The 17,595-nt window shown below is 51.9% G+C and overlaps 1 protein-coding gene across 1 annotated transcript in view; it reads left to right on the plus strand.

Moving 5' to 3' along the window:
• The first annotated feature begins 6,259 nt into the window (after positions 1 to 6,259).
• Positions 6,260 to 17,595, plus strand: part of LOC140902925 (IgGFc-binding protein-like) — a 60,401-nt gene continuing 49,065 nt past the window's right edge. The window contains exons 1-3 of the mRNA XM_073323508.2: positions 6,260 to 6,314; positions 14,815 to 14,934; positions 17,298 to 17,413. Of these exons, the coding sequence (XP_073179609.2) occupies positions 6,260 to 6,314; positions 14,815 to 14,934; positions 17,298 to 17,413 (291 nt within the window). The remainder of the gene's footprint in view (positions 6,315 to 14,814; positions 14,935 to 17,297; positions 17,414 to 17,595) is intronic.

Raw genomic sequence — 17,595 nt, forward strand, 5'->3', positions numbered from 1 at the left:
TTGCTAGTTGACATGCCAAAGTTTACGCTCTTTTCTATTTTCTTCACTAGGATTTGACTTCCATTTTTTTAAAGGATGCCCTTTGGTCTCTAACCACCCCTTTTGCTCCCATGGTGGCATTTTTTGGTCCTCTTTCTGAATGGGGGAGGAGGAAAGCTGGGAGATATGGGGGGCAAGGGGTTGTGGGGGGCAGGAGGGAGGCTGAAGGGGAAGGAGGGCAGCTGAGTAGGAAGGAAGGGTGTCTTGGTTTGGGGACATGCTGGGTAGAGGGGAGCTGTGCCATGGCAGGTGAGGGGGTCCTGTGGTTCACCCCTTTAGCCGGTGCAGGTGGAAGGGGTGGGGGCCCCAGGAATGATAATGTTGCCTGGTAACTTATACTGATGAATTGTGAGAGCAGGGAGCATTCCCCCCATATATAGCACCTTCTCCCTATCTCATATACAGCCTGTCTCTTCACCCCGCCATGTACACAGATCCTCCCTCCCTGCAGGTACACAGCACCTGACATCTGCGCTCCCCCATATACAACATGTCAGCCCCCCAGCTAGGGCCCTAAGAAATTCACCTTCCACTCTGGTAAAGTTCACAGTCAGGAGATTTTAAGAATCTGAAATTTCAGTTTCAGATATTTAAAACTGAAGTGTCTTGGTGTTGGAACCACGGGGGTCCTGATCCAAAGGGGGTATTTGCGGGGTTGCAAGGCTATTGGAGGGAGGTTGCAGTATTGCCACCCCAGCACTGCCTTCAGAGCTGGGCAGTGGGAAAACGGCGGCTGCTGGCCGGGAGCCCGGCTCTGAAGGCAGCGCCGCCGCCAGCAACAGCGCCGAAGTGAGGGTGGCCTGGTATGGTTTTGCCACCCTTACTTCTGTACCACTGCCAGCAACAGCCATGGAGCTTCCTGCAGCCAGGGGAGGTTCCCAGAGGTGGGTCTGACCTGGCCCTGGAGCAGCCCGTGCAGGGGAAGAGGAAGTCCCGTCCCTCCTCAGCCCAGCTGGGACTAGCAGCTGGAGCCAGTAGGAGCCCCTGGCTGGGGTGCCCCTCCCTGGCTCTGGCCCCATCACTCAGGGGTTAAAAGAGCCTTGTGTTGGCTGGCTGTGTGTGTGTAACATCGGTGCCCCCCTGTCCATGGTGCCCTGGGTAGCTGCCCAATCACCCACCTGTGAGGCTGGCCCTGCCCCCCCCGAAAGTGACTGCCCCCATATCGTGCCACCCTCACTTCTGCGCTGCTGCTGGCAGCAGCACTGCCTTTAGAGCTGGGTGCCCGGCCACGGCTGCCACTGCTCTCCAGCTGTCCAGCTCTGAAGGCAGCACAGAAGTAAGGGTGGCAATACTGTGACCCCCTCCCCGTAGCCAGATTTCATGGGGGTAACCAGATTTCACAGTCCATGATGGTTTTTCATGGCCACTAATTTGGTAGATCCTTACCACCAGCACATGGCATAACCCCATATACACAGGTCCTCACCACCCAGACATATAGCACATGCCCTCCTGCATACAACACGAGCCCCCACCCTGTATATAGCACCTATCCCACAGTTCAACTCACCACAGAGGAGAGCGAGCCAGGCCCAGAGCAGTAGTGTCCGGATGGGCCCCATTTCTGCAATAAACAAGAGAAAATAAGAAATGGGAACTGAAAAAGAGAGGGCTAGAAATAGACTGACAGCCCCTCCCTACTCTAACCACTAGACCCCTCTCCCCTCCCAGAGTTTGGAATAGAACCCAGGAGTCTTCGCTCCCAGCCCCTCCTGCTCTAACCACTCAATCCCACTGCCATCCCAGAGCCAGGGATAGAACCCAGGAGCCCTCGTGCCCAGCACCCTCATGCTCTAACCACGTGACTGGACTTACTTCGTCAGGGCCATCTGGATGAAATCTCCTCTAGATTGTCAGGCTTTTGTACTATCTGCATCTGGAAGACCATCCAATGGCAGGAGGGACATGCCCACTTGGCACCCTGCAGCAATATTTCATCCCCAGCCCCTTTCAGAGTGGGTGGTGCCTCCTTCTCATTGGCTGCTCAGACTTGGTAGGCGGGAACGGTGGGCTGGATCCTTCTGGAAAGCCTGTGGGACCTGCCCAGTGCTGTGCTGAAGTACTTCCAGCTGCCACATGGGGGTAGCCATGAGTGCTGGGTGCAGGATATATCCTTATCTATCTATCCTATGGCCACTCTGCCATCCCTATTGACTAACATTCATTCTCAGAGTACCCAATGCCTCATCACCATGAAGATGAAGGCGAGAAGAATGTCATGCTGGTACCCAATGGCCATTCCCCAGCAAAGAGGGCTCTGGGCAGCTGGGGAATCACCTCCCGAGTGGAGTGAAAGCCCCATCACTCAGGACATTAAGCACTAGGACTGGGCAGAACCTTGAGGAGCAGCCTGTCAGGAATCATCATGCCTTGGTTGAGGTTGGTTTGCACTCATCTTTTGGCAAATCTCTTTTGCCACTGGGTGTCAGTGGAGTCGAGAGGCAATGACACTGCATTGGGGGGGCAGGGTTCCTGGATTTTGTTCCTGGCTTTGCCATTGATGTATTGTGGGACCTTGGGCAGGCCTCTCCCCCTCTTTGTCCCACTTCCTGCCCCCTTTCACTATTTATATTTGTGAGCTTTTGTGGGCAGGGACTGCCTCTCGTGTGTCTGTGCAGCAGCTAGTACAACGGGGACCTGATCTCAACTGGGGCCGGGACTGTCTCTTGTTTGTGCAGCTTCTGGCACAATAGGGCCCTGATCTCAGGGGACAGTTAAATCCTACTCTGCAAATGTTTCTAACAGCAGAACTGAGAATAGAAGCCAGGAGTCCTGATTCCCAGGTCTCAGTGCTATCCACTACACCCCACTCCACTTCTACAGCTAGGGATACAACCCAGGAATCCTGACCCCCAGCTCCCCCTGCTCTGACCCACTAGACCCAACTCCTCTCCCAGATTTGGGAGTAGATATCAGGCTGTTGTCAATATCATGAACCTCTTCTGAAAAGCATGGCCCATTATGACACGAATGTGCACTCAGTGCCAGCTGGTCAGAGTGTGGTATGTGGGATATGGTGCTTTGTTTGAATGGCTGTGACCCAGAATGGAACTACCCAGACTGATTTTATCCATTCAGCATTGGGTCAACTCTACACTATCGCTTCTGCCTTTTCTTCTGATAATTGCTAAGCAAAGGAACAACTGGGACTTAATCATTTTCCAGGACGCAATGCTCCCTATTTATTAATGAAAAGTTTGATTGTAAAAAAAAAAAACAACACAAGCCCAAGCCAGAAAATACTGGTTGAAAGGATTTTTTTTCCAGGCTCAGGATTTGTGCATCAAAACACTGTGATACAGATAAGAACATAAGAACAGCCATACTGGGTCAGCCCAAAGGTCCATCTAGACCAGTATCCCGTCTTCCGACAGTGGCCAATGCCAGGGGCATCAGAGGGAATGAACAGAACAGGTAATCATCGAGTGATCCATCCCCTGTTGTGCATTCCCAGCTTCTGACAAACAGAGGCTAGGGACACCATTCCTCCCCATCCTGGCTAACAAACATTGATGGACCTATCCTCCATGAATTTATCTAGCTCTTTTTTGAACCCTGTTATACTCTTGGCCTTCACAACATCCTCTGGCAAAGAGTTCCACAGGTTGACCATGTGTTGTCTGAAGAAATACTTCCTTTTTTTTTAAACCTGCTGCCTAGTAATTTCGTTGGGTGACCCCTAGTTCTTGTGTTATGAGAAGGAATAAATAACATTTCCTTACTTACTTTCTCCACACCAGTCATGATTTTACAGACCTCTATCATCTCTCCTCCCCCTTAGTCATCTCTTTTCTAGGATGAAAAGTCCCAGTTTTATTAATCTCTCCTCATACAGAAGCCATTCCATACTCCTAAATCACTTTTGTCCTTTTCTGAACCTTTTCCAATTCCAATCTCTCTTTTTTGAGATGGGGCAACCAGCACTGCACATAGTATTCAAGATGTGGGCATACCATGGGATTTATATAGAAGCAATACGATATTTTTCTGTTTTATTATCTATCCCTTTCTTAACAATTCCCAAGGCTCAGTTAGCTTTTTTGACTGCTGCTGCACACTAAGTGGATGTTTTCAGAGAACTAGCACAATGACCTCAAGATCTCTCTTGAGTGGTAACAGCTAATTTAGACCCCATCATTTTATATGTAGAGTTGGGATTGTTTTCCAATGTTGTTTTCCAATTGTTTTCCAATTACTTTGCATTTATCAACATTGAATTTCATCTGCCATTTTGTTGCCCAGTCACCCAATTTTGAGAGATCCTTATGTAGCTCTTTGCAGTCTGCCTGGGACTTAACTATCTTGAGTAATTTTGTATGCTGTGGCAAAATTTGCCACCTCACCTCCAGATCATTTATCAGTATGTTGAATAGGACTGTCCCAGTACAGACCCTGTGGGACACCACTATTTACCTCTGTCCATTCTGAAAACTGATCATTTTATTCCTACCCTTTGTTTCCTATCTTTTAATCGGTTACCAATCCATGAGAGAACCTTCCCTCTTATCCCATGACAGCTTACTTTGCTTAAGAGCCTTTGGTGAGGCATCTTGTCAAGGCTTTCTGAAAATCTAAATACACTATATCCACTGGATCCCCCTTGTCCATATGCTTGTCGACCCCCCAAAAAGAATTCTAGATTGATGAGGCATGATTTCCCTTTACAAAAACCATGTTGACTCTTCCCCAACAAATTATGTTCATCTATGTGTCTGACAATTTTGTTCTCTACTAGTTTCAACCATTTTGCTCAGTACTGAGGTCAGCCTTACCAATGTGTAATTGCCAAGATCACCTCTGGAGCCTTTTGTAAAAATTGGCATCACATTAGCTATCCTCCAGGCATTTGGTACAGAAGCTGATTTAAATGATAGGTTACAGACTATAGTTAGTAGTTCTGCAATTTCACATTTTAATTCTTTCAGAACTCTTGGGTGAATACCATCTGGTCCTGATGATTTATTACCATGTAATTTATTGATTTGTTCCAAAACCTACTCTAATGACATCTCAATCTAGGACAGTTCCTCAAATTTGTCACCTAAAAAGAATGGCTCAGGTTTGGGAGCTCTCTTGCATCCTCAGCCATGAAGACCGATGCAAAGAATTAATTTAGTTTCTCCACAATGGACTTATCCCTGAGTGCTCCTTTAGCAGCTCGATCGTCCAGTGGCCCCACTGGTTGTTTAGCAGGGTTCCTGTTTCTGATGTATTTAAATTTTTTGCAATTACTTTTTGAGTCTTTGGCTAGCTGTTTTTCAAATAGGAAGGCCAAAAAAGTAAGATGTATTTACTTATTATTTCTATTACAGTATCCCCATGAAGGTTGCCAATGGAGATCAGGGCCCTATTTTGTTGGGCACTGCACAGAAACACAATGAGAGATAGACACTGTGCCTGTGAGCGTAAAATCTAAACAGTGATGGCTGACAAAGAATGGATGTCTTGTTAAAACAGTGCAAACTATGAATATAGACTTTAAATCATATTTAAATCAATTTACTTAAATGGCTACAAAATGTGGTGTGGACGTACTTAATCTAAATTAAACTTTATTATAAGCAGCTCTAATAGCACTGCTTTAGTTCATGTTGCCTGGCATGTCCCATTATAACAGCCTATTTTCAGTTGCTTATAACTTTGCTAAATTTTATCCATTTGGGCTGAAATGTTCCATGCTGTGTGTCTGATTCAGGCTGCTGGGTTTTGTTTTGTTTTTCTGTTGGTTTTTAAAGTTTCAGTATCAACAATTTAGCCATTTTCAATGTTAAGGGTAAACACCTTGTTTTGCCTGTTAAATTTTTTTTTTACACAACTGTTGCCTTGAGCAGCTCTAGCGAATCCGTGCTTTGGAGCAGGGACTGGAATTTTGGAAAGGTGTGGTCACCCTGGGGTCAGGGTTGTGCCTTTTCCTGTGTTTGTGAAAATCTGCTGGAATTTGCCCAAAAATAAAGCTCTCAGTTCCCACATGCTCAATAAAGACATGTTAGCAGCTAAATTAGCCAACTATTCGATCTGCAGTGAGCATGCTCCAGCCTCTGGCTCCTACATGTGCTTGGTCTGCATGTCCCTGCAGAATGGGGAATGCTCCAGCCTAGGGCTGCTGGGTCCCAGCTGGACTTTCCCTGGAATTGCTCCTCCATATGCTGTGGAAGTGGACCAGGTGCCAGTATCTGTTTCTCCCATGTTGCCAGCAGCCCCATTGCTGGACCCGGGTAGCATGGACAAGGGAGTAGCTGGACTTGAATGGAGAGGAGACAACAGCTGGATCTCAGGTGTGGGAGAAGCCTGGGACAAGGATCCATGTGGGGGAGATTAGGAGCCAGGGGATGAGGACTGAGACTTGGAAGGTGGCACCTAGAGGGAGAGTAAGACTGGCTGGACAAGGAGCCTGGGATGAAGAGAGACTAGAACAAGGAACTAAGGGGTGGAGAAGAGACAGGACTGGGGAAGGGGCTGGCTGGGGCAGAAGGGGTCAGGATTGGGGAGAAATGGGCAGAAGGGTTTATGACCACAAAAACATGCTCCTCTCCAAAGCCTAGAATGGAATTGAGGTGTCCCGAGTCTCACCAGTCGTCTGTCAGCCAACATTTGTGAAACCTATTGGCAAAGTGTGTCTATCTGTCTCTAGAGGCTGGCCTGCACAGAGCATAACAACCTACTACTGCTATCAGTTACTCCATTAGCACAAGGATGGCATCTTCTGGAAACAACAGTGTATGTGATCCTGTAATCAGAGACTGTCTCAAAATGCAGATGCCCAAATTAAGGTTGCACAGACAGCATGAACTCTGGCATTTCCTACCTTTGGAGCGCTTGGCTTTGCAACCTTGATCAAGTTCCCTTAAAACATTTATGATGTAATATTGATTTTGCTTAACTTGATAAGGGCAAGGAGGACTAGCTGGTCAGGGAATGGGATATGGGGTCTTCTGGGGGAGCCAGTTCCAATCTCTGTCGCGGCACCTGTTGCACTTGGCCCAGCTCCGCACTATCAGAGCAATTGATTCAGGCTCTCTGCAAACTCAGGCAGCAGCACGGTGTTGGTTACACTTCCATCACATTTTCAAGGCTTTGCAACCAATGCCCACCCACTCATCTCTCCTGCCTAGCCCAGGCTGAGAACCTCCTCCAGGAATCCTGGCCTCCAGCGCACATCTGATGGTCGAGCTAGAGTGCAGCTTTTAGAGAGGTGTCTGATCACCATGGAAAGACTCCAAGGTTTGGAGACTCTGCCCTTTCCCTGGGGCAGTCTTCTGGGAAAATCTGCCCCTTATTCCCAGTCTCGATTTGTGTGGCTCCATCCTCCAGCCATTGGCTTTTGCTCTGCCCTTGTTTGTTGGGTTAATGAGCCCTCTGCTCCCTGAAATCTCCCCGGGGAGGTCAGACAGACAGGGATCTAGTCCCCTCTGAGCCTTCTTTGAGCTAAATGCACTAGATCGAGCTCCTTCAGGCCCTGGCTCTTGGGCAGGTTTTCCAGCCCTTGGATCGTTCCTGTGGCTCTTCTCTGACCACCTCCCTGATTTCCTGACACTGTTTGACATACGCGCCCCCCCCAAGCGGGGTGCAGTTTCCTCTTGTAGTCTCCCCGATGCGCCCCACCTTCTAGCTCCTACTCGCTATCCCCCTGGTTCTGCAGCCCAGGGTCACGCTCACCCTCTTGGCCACAGCATCACCTGGGGAGCTCATGGGCAGTTGACTCCACCAGGACACCTGGGTTCTTCCCAGAGTTGGTGCTTTCCAAGGTACAGCCCCTTCCCCCCCCAGCCTGTGAGCCTGCCTGACAGTCTGTATCCCCCCCATGTATGACCTTCCACTGGGCTGTGTTTTAACACATGTTGCTCAGATGAGCCTAGCAAGAGGATTGAGGTGAGGGAACTCCATCATCAGTGAGGTTCTGCCTACAACATATGAGTCCTGACTCCCAGCCCCCCTGCTCTAACCACTAGACCCCAATCCCCTCCCAGAGCTGAGGCTAGAACCTAGGAGTCCTGACTCCCAGCCCCCCTGCTCAAATCCACTAGATTTGATCCACAGAGCCAGGGATAGAACCCAGGAGTCCAGGCTCCAAGCCCCTCATAGAATCATAGAATCATAGAATATCAGGGTTGGAAGGGACCTCAGGAGGTCATCTAGTCCAACCCCCTGCTCAAAAGCAGGACCCATCCCCAATTAAATCATCCCAGCCAGGGCTTTGTCAAGCCTGACCTTAAAAATTTCTAAGGAAGGAGATTCCACCACCTCCCTAGGCAACGCATTCCAGTGTTTCACCACCCTCCTAGTGAAAAAGTTTTTCCTAATATCCAACCTAAACCTCCCCCACTGCAACTTGAGACCATTACTCCTTGTCCTGTCCTCTTCCACCATTGAGAATAGTCTAGAACCATCCTCTCTGGAACTACCTCTCAGGTAGTTGAAAGCAGCTATCAAATCCCCCCTCATTCTTCTCTTCTGCAGACTAAACAATCCCAGTTCCCTCAGCCTCGCCTCATAACTCATGTGTTCCAGACCCCTAATCATTTTTGTTGCCCTTTGCTGGACTCTCTCCAATTTATCCACATCCTTCTTGTAGTGTGGGGCCCAAAACTGGACACAGTACTCCAGATGAGGCCTCACCAATGTCGAATAGAGGGGGACGATCACGTCCCTCGATCTGCTCGCTATGCCCCTACTTATACTTATATGCCCCTCTCTCCCCATCTCTTTGATATGGAATTCAGGGGTGGATGCCTCCTGTTTCCGTGCACTGTCAGGATCAAGCTCTGCCTTCCCAGCCCTCTTCCTGGTTAAATTTGTACCCAGTCCATCTGTGTGAAACCTACCCCTTAAAGTTGGATTAGATACATGATTCTCTTTCTTGTCAGATCCCAAATTATGGCACAGCTGTATGGATGTTACCCAGCTGTTATGCCTCAGAGGTGGCTGAATCTGGGCCCTGCACGCATCCTCCCCATGTACTGCTGCTATGTGGCTGTTCCCCAGCTGCCCCACCCTAGAGGTGGCTGCATCTCAGTGCTAGGTGGGTGCTCCCTGCAGAGTGCTTTAAGATCCTTCTTGCTGGAACACATTGTTCCAAAGCAGATTGGATCTTGAGTCCCAAGCCTGCAAAGGGGCAGAGGTCCCTCAGGAGGGGAGGGAGTGTGGGGGATGGTGGTTATGAGTTACCTATTATTTAAAAGAACAAAAAGATCCTGAGTTAATTCCTTTGCAGCCTCAATTATCATGAGCAAGGGAGCAAGAGAACCTGAGAGGACACAAATGCACCCCCCAGCTCCCCCCCCAGCGACCAGATAACAATAGGTGCTGACACCACCCAACCCAGTCCTTGGGACCCAGCGACACCACAACCCGGATGTCCCTGCAGACACCAGCTGGGAGGCGTCGGGAGAGAGGGATGAATTGTCTAAAGACCAAAAAAATTACAAAGCTCTAGGAGGGGAGTAGGGTTTTGTAGTTAGAGCAGAGAGGGCTGGGAGCTGGGACTCCTGGGTTCTCTCCCAGCTCTGGAAGGGGAGTGGGGTCTAGTGGTTAGAGGAAGGGGAGCTGGGACTCCTGGGTTCTAGCTATGGATCTGGTGGTTCTAGTGGAGGGGCTAGGACTTAGAGCCATGATTCCCAGGATCTAGGGTAGGATAGGGAGGGGAGGTATGGTGGTTAAAGCAGGGGGGCTGGGAGCCAGAACTCCTGGGTTCTATCCCAGTGCTGGGAAAGGAGTGGTGGCTGGGGCTGGGACCCAGGACTCCTGGATTTTGGTGTTAGTTTTCTCTCTCTCAGGCCTTTTGCAATTCACTTCCCTTTTCCATGCCTCTGTTTTCCAGTCTATAAAATCACTTTTCTCCTTCACAAGGAAGCACTGATAACTGAGTCCTTATCTGAGTCCATGTCTAAGGGGCTGAATAGGAAGCATGTTGCCCCTGAGAAGCAGCTCTGTCTGGGGCAGAGCACTGCACCCAGCACAATGTAACAGGGCTGGAGAGTGGACAAAAATTGGCCAAGGACACATGGGAAATGCTGGGTCCAAGAAATAGATTGCTTCAGTGCGGAGATTAACTAGGATTTTAACTCCTCACCCCCACTATTCTACTTGGGGCACAGTCTATACTCCGTGGACAGGTCCCGTATTCTCGGGGATCAACGTTTTTGGAGACCAACAGGTGCAATGGTGGATTACTTGGCATTATAGCCTCCAGTCTGGGACCCCGGCTCCTTGAGTCATGAGAATCCAGCAGGCTCCCAGGTGCATTAAAAAATCTGGAGACTCTCTTCCAGGTGGTTGTGACAAAAAAATGACTGATGCCTGTGTGAGTGTGCACCCATTTCTGAGAGAGTGGGGAGCTGCCCCATGTGTGACCAATGCAGTGATGCTGCCTGCATCTGCAGAGAGCCTGAGCCTGCTGCTCAGAGAGGGGGGAGCTGCTCTGATGTGGCTGATGCAGCAACGCTGTCTAAGCATGAGCGCATTGTTTTGAGGGGCAAAAGCTCCCTTGTGCATCCCAAAGGGGTGTCAATCTCTCACCCCACTGCCCTTGGGGTCAGGCCGGCCCTACCCCAGCTGGGAGCTGGGAGGGCGTAAAGGGGGTGGCCCAGCCTTGCGCCCAAGCACAAACATCCTAGCTCCAGGAGGACAGCAGTCCCTTGCTATTACTTTGGAGGGGAAGAAGGTGGCCACATGCTGCCAGGGGGAGGCATGGCACAGGGGATGGGACTGCAGGGGTCTCCGATTGATACCAGCCCCATAGGACAGAGCTCCCCTGGTTGAGCTACAGGAGTCAGCAGTAGTAGTAGGTTATCTTGTATGTCCTCCAGGGAACGAGAGGACACACACACAAAGCTAGGGATTCCAGTGCCCCTCCCCCTCCAGGACGGCACCCATGTCTTTGATTCCCAAATAAGGAGGAACTCTGGGAAAGGGAGAAGGTCCCGGGATATGAGCCTGGGTCTACCCTCATCAGCTACTGCCCTCGGATTGTATCCACCGGGGAAACTGAGCCTGGCGAGAAGCAGCAGCTTGGGTACAGGGTCACACACCGAGCTCAAAACAGAACCCAGGAGTCATAATGCCCAGCTCCACCACGAGACCCCCCTCCCCTCCCAGAGCTGGGGAGAGACCCCAGGAGTCCTGGCTCTCAGCCCCCCTGCTCTAACCACTAGACCCCACTCCCTTCCCAGAGCTGGGGAGAGACCCCAGGAGTCCTGGCTCTCAGCCCCCCTGCTCTAACCACTAGACCCCACTCCCTTCCCAGAGCTGGGGAGAGACCCCAGGAGTCCTGGCTCTCAGCCCCCCTGCTCTAACCACTAGACCCCACTCCCTTCCCAGAGCTGGGGAGAGACCCCACGCGTCCTGGCTCCCAGCCCCCCTGCTCTAACCACTAGACCCCCTCCCTTCCCAGAGCTGGGGAGAGACCCCACGCGTCCTGACTCCCAGCCCCACCCCGCCCCCAGCACTGGACCCCCGCCCCCTCCGCACCAGAGAAGGAGCTGGAAGCAGTGGGGAGCTGGGGTGTGTGTGAGCGCTGCCCCCTGCGCGACGGAGCATGGGCCCAGGAGCGCAGTTCCAGGAGCGCCCAGCAGGGGGAGCCCTCCCGCCGGGGACCGCGGGCGAGAGGGCCCGGGGCTGGAGGCGGGGCCGCCCGGGGGGACTCGGGAGCGGCCCCGGGACACTCGTCGCGGAAGCCCGGCGGCCCGTGGGGGAGGGGCTGTAAGGCTCTGAGTCTGCACCCCAACATCTGCGCCATGAAACCAGCGTCGTCTGATCCCCGCCGAGACTGACCCCGCGTGTCTGATCCCCCCAGTGTGTGAACCCCCCAGACTGGCACCCTGTGTTTCACTGACCCCCCCAGACTGACCCTCGCCTGTCTGAACCCCCAGTGTGTGAACCGCCAGACTGACACCCATGTTTCACTGACCCCCCGAGACTGACCTCCGCCTGTTTGACCACCCAATATGTGAACCCCCAGACTGACACCCCCTGTTTCACTGACCCCCGCCTGTCTGACCCCCCAGTGTGTGAACCCCCCAGACTGACACCCCATGTTTCACTGACCCCCCCGAGACTGACCCCCGCATGTTTGACCCCCCAGTGTGTGAACCCCCCAGACTGACACCCCATGTTTCACTGACCCCCCCGAGACTGACCTCCGCCTGTTTGACCCCCCAGTGTGTGAACCCCCAGACTGACACCCCCATGTTTCATTGACCCCCCGGGACTGAACCCCACATGTCTGACCCCCCCACTGTGTGAACCCCCCGAGACTGACCCCTGTGTTTCACTGATCCCCCCGGAGACTGACCCCACGTGTCTGACCCCCCAGTGTGTGAATCCCCGTGACTGACACCCTGTGTTTTACTAACGCCCCCCGAGACTGACCCCCACGTGTCTGACCCCCCCAGTGTGTGAATCCCCGAGACTGACACCCTGTGTTTCACTGACCCCCCCAAGACTGACCCCCACGTGTCTGACCCACCAGTGTGTGAACCCCCAAGACTGACACCCTGTGTTTTACTGACCCCCCTGAGAGTGACCCGCATGTCTGACCCCCCAGTGTGTGAATCTGTGAGACTGACACCCCGTGTGTTACTGACCCCCCCGAGACTGACCCCCACGTGTCTGACCCCCCCAGTGTGTGAATCCTCGAGACTGACACCCCGTGTTTCAGTGACCCCCAGAGACTGACCCCGCATGTCTGACCCCATGTGTCTGACCTCCCCTGAGACTGACCCCGCGTGTCTGATCCCCCCCAGTGTCTGAACCCTGAGATTGATTCCTCCACTGTGTGACCCGCCCTCAGTGTCTGATCCCCGAGACTGCCCCCCCCCGAGACTGACCTTCCCATATCTGACCCCCCCCGGTGTCTGTGCCCCCGAGACTGACCCCGTGTGTCTGAGCCCCCCAGTGTCTGAATCCCTGAGACTTTGCCCAGCCTGGGTAACAGATACATAAAGTCAGGGTAGATACAGTCCCCAGGCTCCTCCCTTGCTGCCCCAGCCCTGAGCTCCTGGTCCCACGGCTCTCCCCCTGCCGTCCCAGCCCCGGGCTCCTGGTCCCCCAGCTCCTCCCCTGCCATCGCAGCCCCGGGCTCCTGGTCCCGCGGCTCTCCCCCTACTGTCCCAGCTCGGGGTCCTGGTCCCCTGGCTCCTCCCCTGCCATCGAAGCCCCGGGCTCCTGGTCCCGCTGCTCTCCCCCTGCCGTCCCAGCCCTGGGCTCCTGGTCCCGCGGCTCCGCCCAATGAGAGTTCCATTCATAGAATCATAGAATCATAGAATATCAGGGTTGGAAGGGACCCCAGAAGGTCATCTAGTCCAACCCCCTGCTCAAAGCAGGACCAATTCCCAGTTAAATCATCCCAGCCAGGGCTTTGTCAAGCCTGACCTTAAAAACCTCTAAGGAAGGAGATTCTACCACCTCCCTAGGTAACGCATTCCAGTGTTTCACCACCCTCTTAGTGAAAAAGTTTTTCCTAATATCCAATCGAAACCTCCCCCACTGCAACTTGAGACCATTACTCCTCGTTCTGTCATCTGCTACCATTGAGAACAGTCTAGAGCCATCCTCTTTGGAACCCCCTTTCAGGTAGTTGAAAGCAGCTATCAAATCCCCCCTCATTCTTCTCTTCTGCAGGCTAAACAATCCCAGCTCCCTCAGCCTCTCCTCATAACTCATGTGTTCCAGTCCCCTAATCATTTTTGTTGCCCTTCGCTGGACTCTCTCCAATTTATCCACATCCTTCTTGAAGTGTGGGGCCCAAAACTGGACACAGTACTCCAGATGAGGCCTCACCAATGTCGAATAGAGGGGAACGATCACGTCCCTCGATCTGCTCGCTATGCCCCTACTTATACATCCCAAAATGCCATTGGCCTTCTTGGCAACAAGGGCACACTGCTGACTCATATCCAGCTTCTCGTCCACTGTCACCCCTAGGTCCTTTTCCGCAGAACTGCTGCCTAGCCATTCGGTCCCTAGTCTGTAGCTGTGCATTGGGTTCTTCCGTCCTAAGTGCAGGACCCTGCACTTATCCTTATTGAACCTCATCAGATTCCTTTTGGCCCAATCTTCCAATTGGTCTAGGTCCTTCTGTATCCTATCCCTCCCCTCCAGCGTATCTACCACTCCTCCCAGTTTAGTATCATCTGCAAATTTGCTGAGAGTGCAATCCACACCATCCTCCAGATCATTTATGAAGATATTGAATAAAACCGGCCCCAGGACCGACCCTTGGGGCACTCCACTTGATACCGGCTGCCAACTAGACATGGAGCCATTGATCACTACCCGTTGAGCCCGACAATTTAGCCAGCTTTCTACCCACCTTATAGTGCATTCATCCAGCCCATACTTCCTTAACTTGCTGACAAGAATACTATGGGAGACCGTGTCAAAAGCTTTGCTAAAGTCAAGAAACAATACATCCACTGCTTTCCCTTCATCCACAGAACCAGTAATCTCATCATAAAAGGCGATTAGATTAGTCAGGCATGACCTTCCCTTGGTGAATCCATGCTGGCTGTTCCTGATCACTTTCCTCTCATGCAAGTGCTTCAGGATTGATTCTTTGAGGACCTGCTCCATGATTTTTCCAGGGACTGAGGTGAGGCTGACTGGCCTGTAGTTCCCAGGATCTTCCTTCTTCCCTTTTTTGTGAGCCAGCTGTAGGATCAGGCCCTCAATTAGCACTGATGAGCTCAGACATTGTAGAGCTAATCAAATTTCGGCTTGTGTTTTATCGGAGAGAGTTTGCATGTATTAAAATGATACATTTTTTCTCTGCTATTGCAGTTGGAAAGACCTTGAACCATGCCATAATTCTGGCTCAGCTCTACACCCAGGGCCAATGCAAAGGGCTGCATGCCTTCATTGTACTCACACAGAAGCTGGGCACCCATGAGCCCTTGCCAGGTAAGAGTCTACATTTGGGTTTAGCACTGTTGGGAAACAAAGGGTCAACACATTGTCAGGCCATATAGCTTTGCAAGTATTGTTAACATACATGGCTTATCTTTCAGACTGAACTAGAGAGCAAGTGCAGTGCATACTTCAACACACGTGTGTGGATACGTCTTGTGTGGCTCTAGAACAGAGGTGGGAAAACTACGGCCGCAGGCCACTTCCTGCCCATGGGACCGTCCTGCCTGGCCCCTGAGCTCCTGGCCCAGGAGGCTGTTCCCCCTCCCCCCCAGCTATGCCGCCGCTCGACGCAATGCTCTAGGCGGCGGGGCTGCAGAGCCTGGCCTGACCCTATGCTCTGTGCTGCGCGGCGTGGCTGCCTGTCCTGGTGCAGCCGCACTGCCAGCCAATGGTGCTCCAGGAAGTGCAGTAAGGGGGCAGGGAACTGGGGGGGGGGTCGGATAGAGGGCTGGGGAGTTTGGGGGATTGTCAGGGGCATGGATGGGGTCAGGGCAGTCAGAGGGTGGGGAATGGGGGAGTTGGATGGGGCGGCAGGGAGCAGTTAGGGGCGGGGGGGTCCGGGTGTGGTCGGGGGACCGAGAGCGGGCGGGGGGGTGGATGGGGCAGGAGTCCCGGGAGGGGCCATCAGGGGGCAAGAAGTGGGGAGGTCGGATAGGGGGCGGGGGCCGGGCCATGCCCTGGCTGTTTGGGGAGGCACAGCCCCCCCTAACCGGCCCTCCATACAATTTCAGAAACCCGATGCGGCTCTCAGGTCAAAAAGTTTGCCCACCCCTGCTCTAGAACCCTGAGGGCTCTTACCTTGAGACTTAAAATGACGTGGCCAATCTAGTGGTTTAGTGGGAACCCAACGTGGAGGTTAATTTGGGGTATGAACGTGTTGCTGGGAGTGCTGTGGAGGCAGCATGCACCTCTCCCCAAGAGGGAAGGAATTCCTTGCACCGTTCTCTAGCCAGGAGTGGCACTGACACATTTGGAGAGCGTTCCCCCAGTCCCTGTATTATAGGGCTGGATGTGGAATATGAAGATCCTTGTGGGTTTCAATCCACACCCTTGCAGTAAGAGGACAGGATAATGTTAAGTCTGCTTATCAGCTGCCATTCAGTACAGAATGCCAAGAGCTCCCAGGAATCTAGACTGTCTGCTTATTGAAGGTGTGACATACTAGTACCTTGGGGGAGCGTCTTGTAACCCCCATATTCCTCAGCTGTATATAACTGTGATCTTGCATATAAAGCAGGCTTGGTAAGGTATCAGGGGAAAGGTTATGATCTGCTGAAAGTCATTTCTCTATCCATCCTATGAAGTTATGAGAATTGTGTTGTATGGTGGTCACTAAAACATCCTGTAAATTGGGGAATCAGCCAGATAGTAACTCCCCAGGGGCAACAGCAAGGAAAGTAACCAATCCCCTGGGCGGGGTGTCAATCAACCCATCAGCAACCATTTTCCAGCAAGGGACTCACCTGCAAGAGGCCACACGAGGGAAATTGCTCAACCTTGCCTGGGGGCTGAGCTATGTCCCCCAGACATGCTTGGACTTGTGCTCCCCAAGCACATGGGACTGACGGTGTAAAACTGAACACAGGGGGCCCATGCTGGGCCTTTCTCCTTCTTCACCCACCTACGTTGTAAGCAACAAGGGCACTCTGAAGACTCCAACTGAGGGGACTGGCCCAGATTTCAAGGGTGAAATCTGTGTACTATGAACTGCAATATCCAGTGGTGTGAGAAAAACTGCTTAATCTAGATGTTGCACAGTCTAATATGGTTGAGAGTTTAGACTGTGAGCTTATATTTTCTTTTCTTTTGGTAACTAACTCTGACTTTTTGCCTATCACTTAATATCACTTAAAATCTATCATTTGTAGTCAATAAACTTCTTTAACTGTTTATCTTTACCAGTGAGTTTGTATAAAGCGTGGGGCAAATCTGCTCAGGTTTTGCAAAGGCTGGTGTATGTGCACTTTCCATTGATGAAGTGGTGAACCAATGAATAAATCTGCATTGCTCGTCTTGAGCTGAGCAAGAGGGTATATTCCTGAGGTACAAGGCTGGGAGCTGGGGGGATTTGGCAGGTGCCTTTCTCTGTGTGATTCATTTGTGGCTCTGGGAGCATTCAGGCAAGCCAGCTGGTTGTGGGGTCTCCACATGCAGTTGTGCTGAGTGATCACAGCACCTGGCAGGGTTTGCTGCTGGTCACTAGCAGGGCATTGTGAGAGACAGCCCGGGCTGGAGAGAGTTCAGGGGGCACAGCGGTCCCACAGTCCCAGGCTGCACCCCAGGGATCCCGTCACAGAAGGGTTAGGTCTTTCACCTGTCGTTAATCCTCCTTCCCATTGTTTGTTCTATGGCAGGTATTACTGTGGGTGACATTGGACCAAAATTTGGTTATGATGAAATGGATAATGGCTACTTAAAAATGGACAAGTTCCGCATTCCCCGGGAGAACATGCTGATGAAGTTTGCCAAGGTAAAGGAGTAAGCTCTGAAGCCAGTCATTAACGGCTCTTTTGTCGTGAGCTGGCACAGTGTTTTCAGCACACTTTAACTCTTCCCTCACTGGGTTAAGTCCGTCCCCATTTCTTACCAATGGTTCTCTGTGGGATCCTCTGACCATGAGGATCCCCTTATTTTTCATTATCCACCCTGAAA

Source organism: Lepidochelys kempii, chromosome 24 (genome assembly GCF_965140285.1).
Source record: "Lepidochelys kempii isolate rLepKem1 chromosome 24, rLepKem1.hap1, whole genome shotgun sequence".
Taxonomy (NCBI): domain Eukaryota; kingdom Metazoa; phylum Chordata; order Testudines; family Cheloniidae; genus Lepidochelys; species Lepidochelys kempii.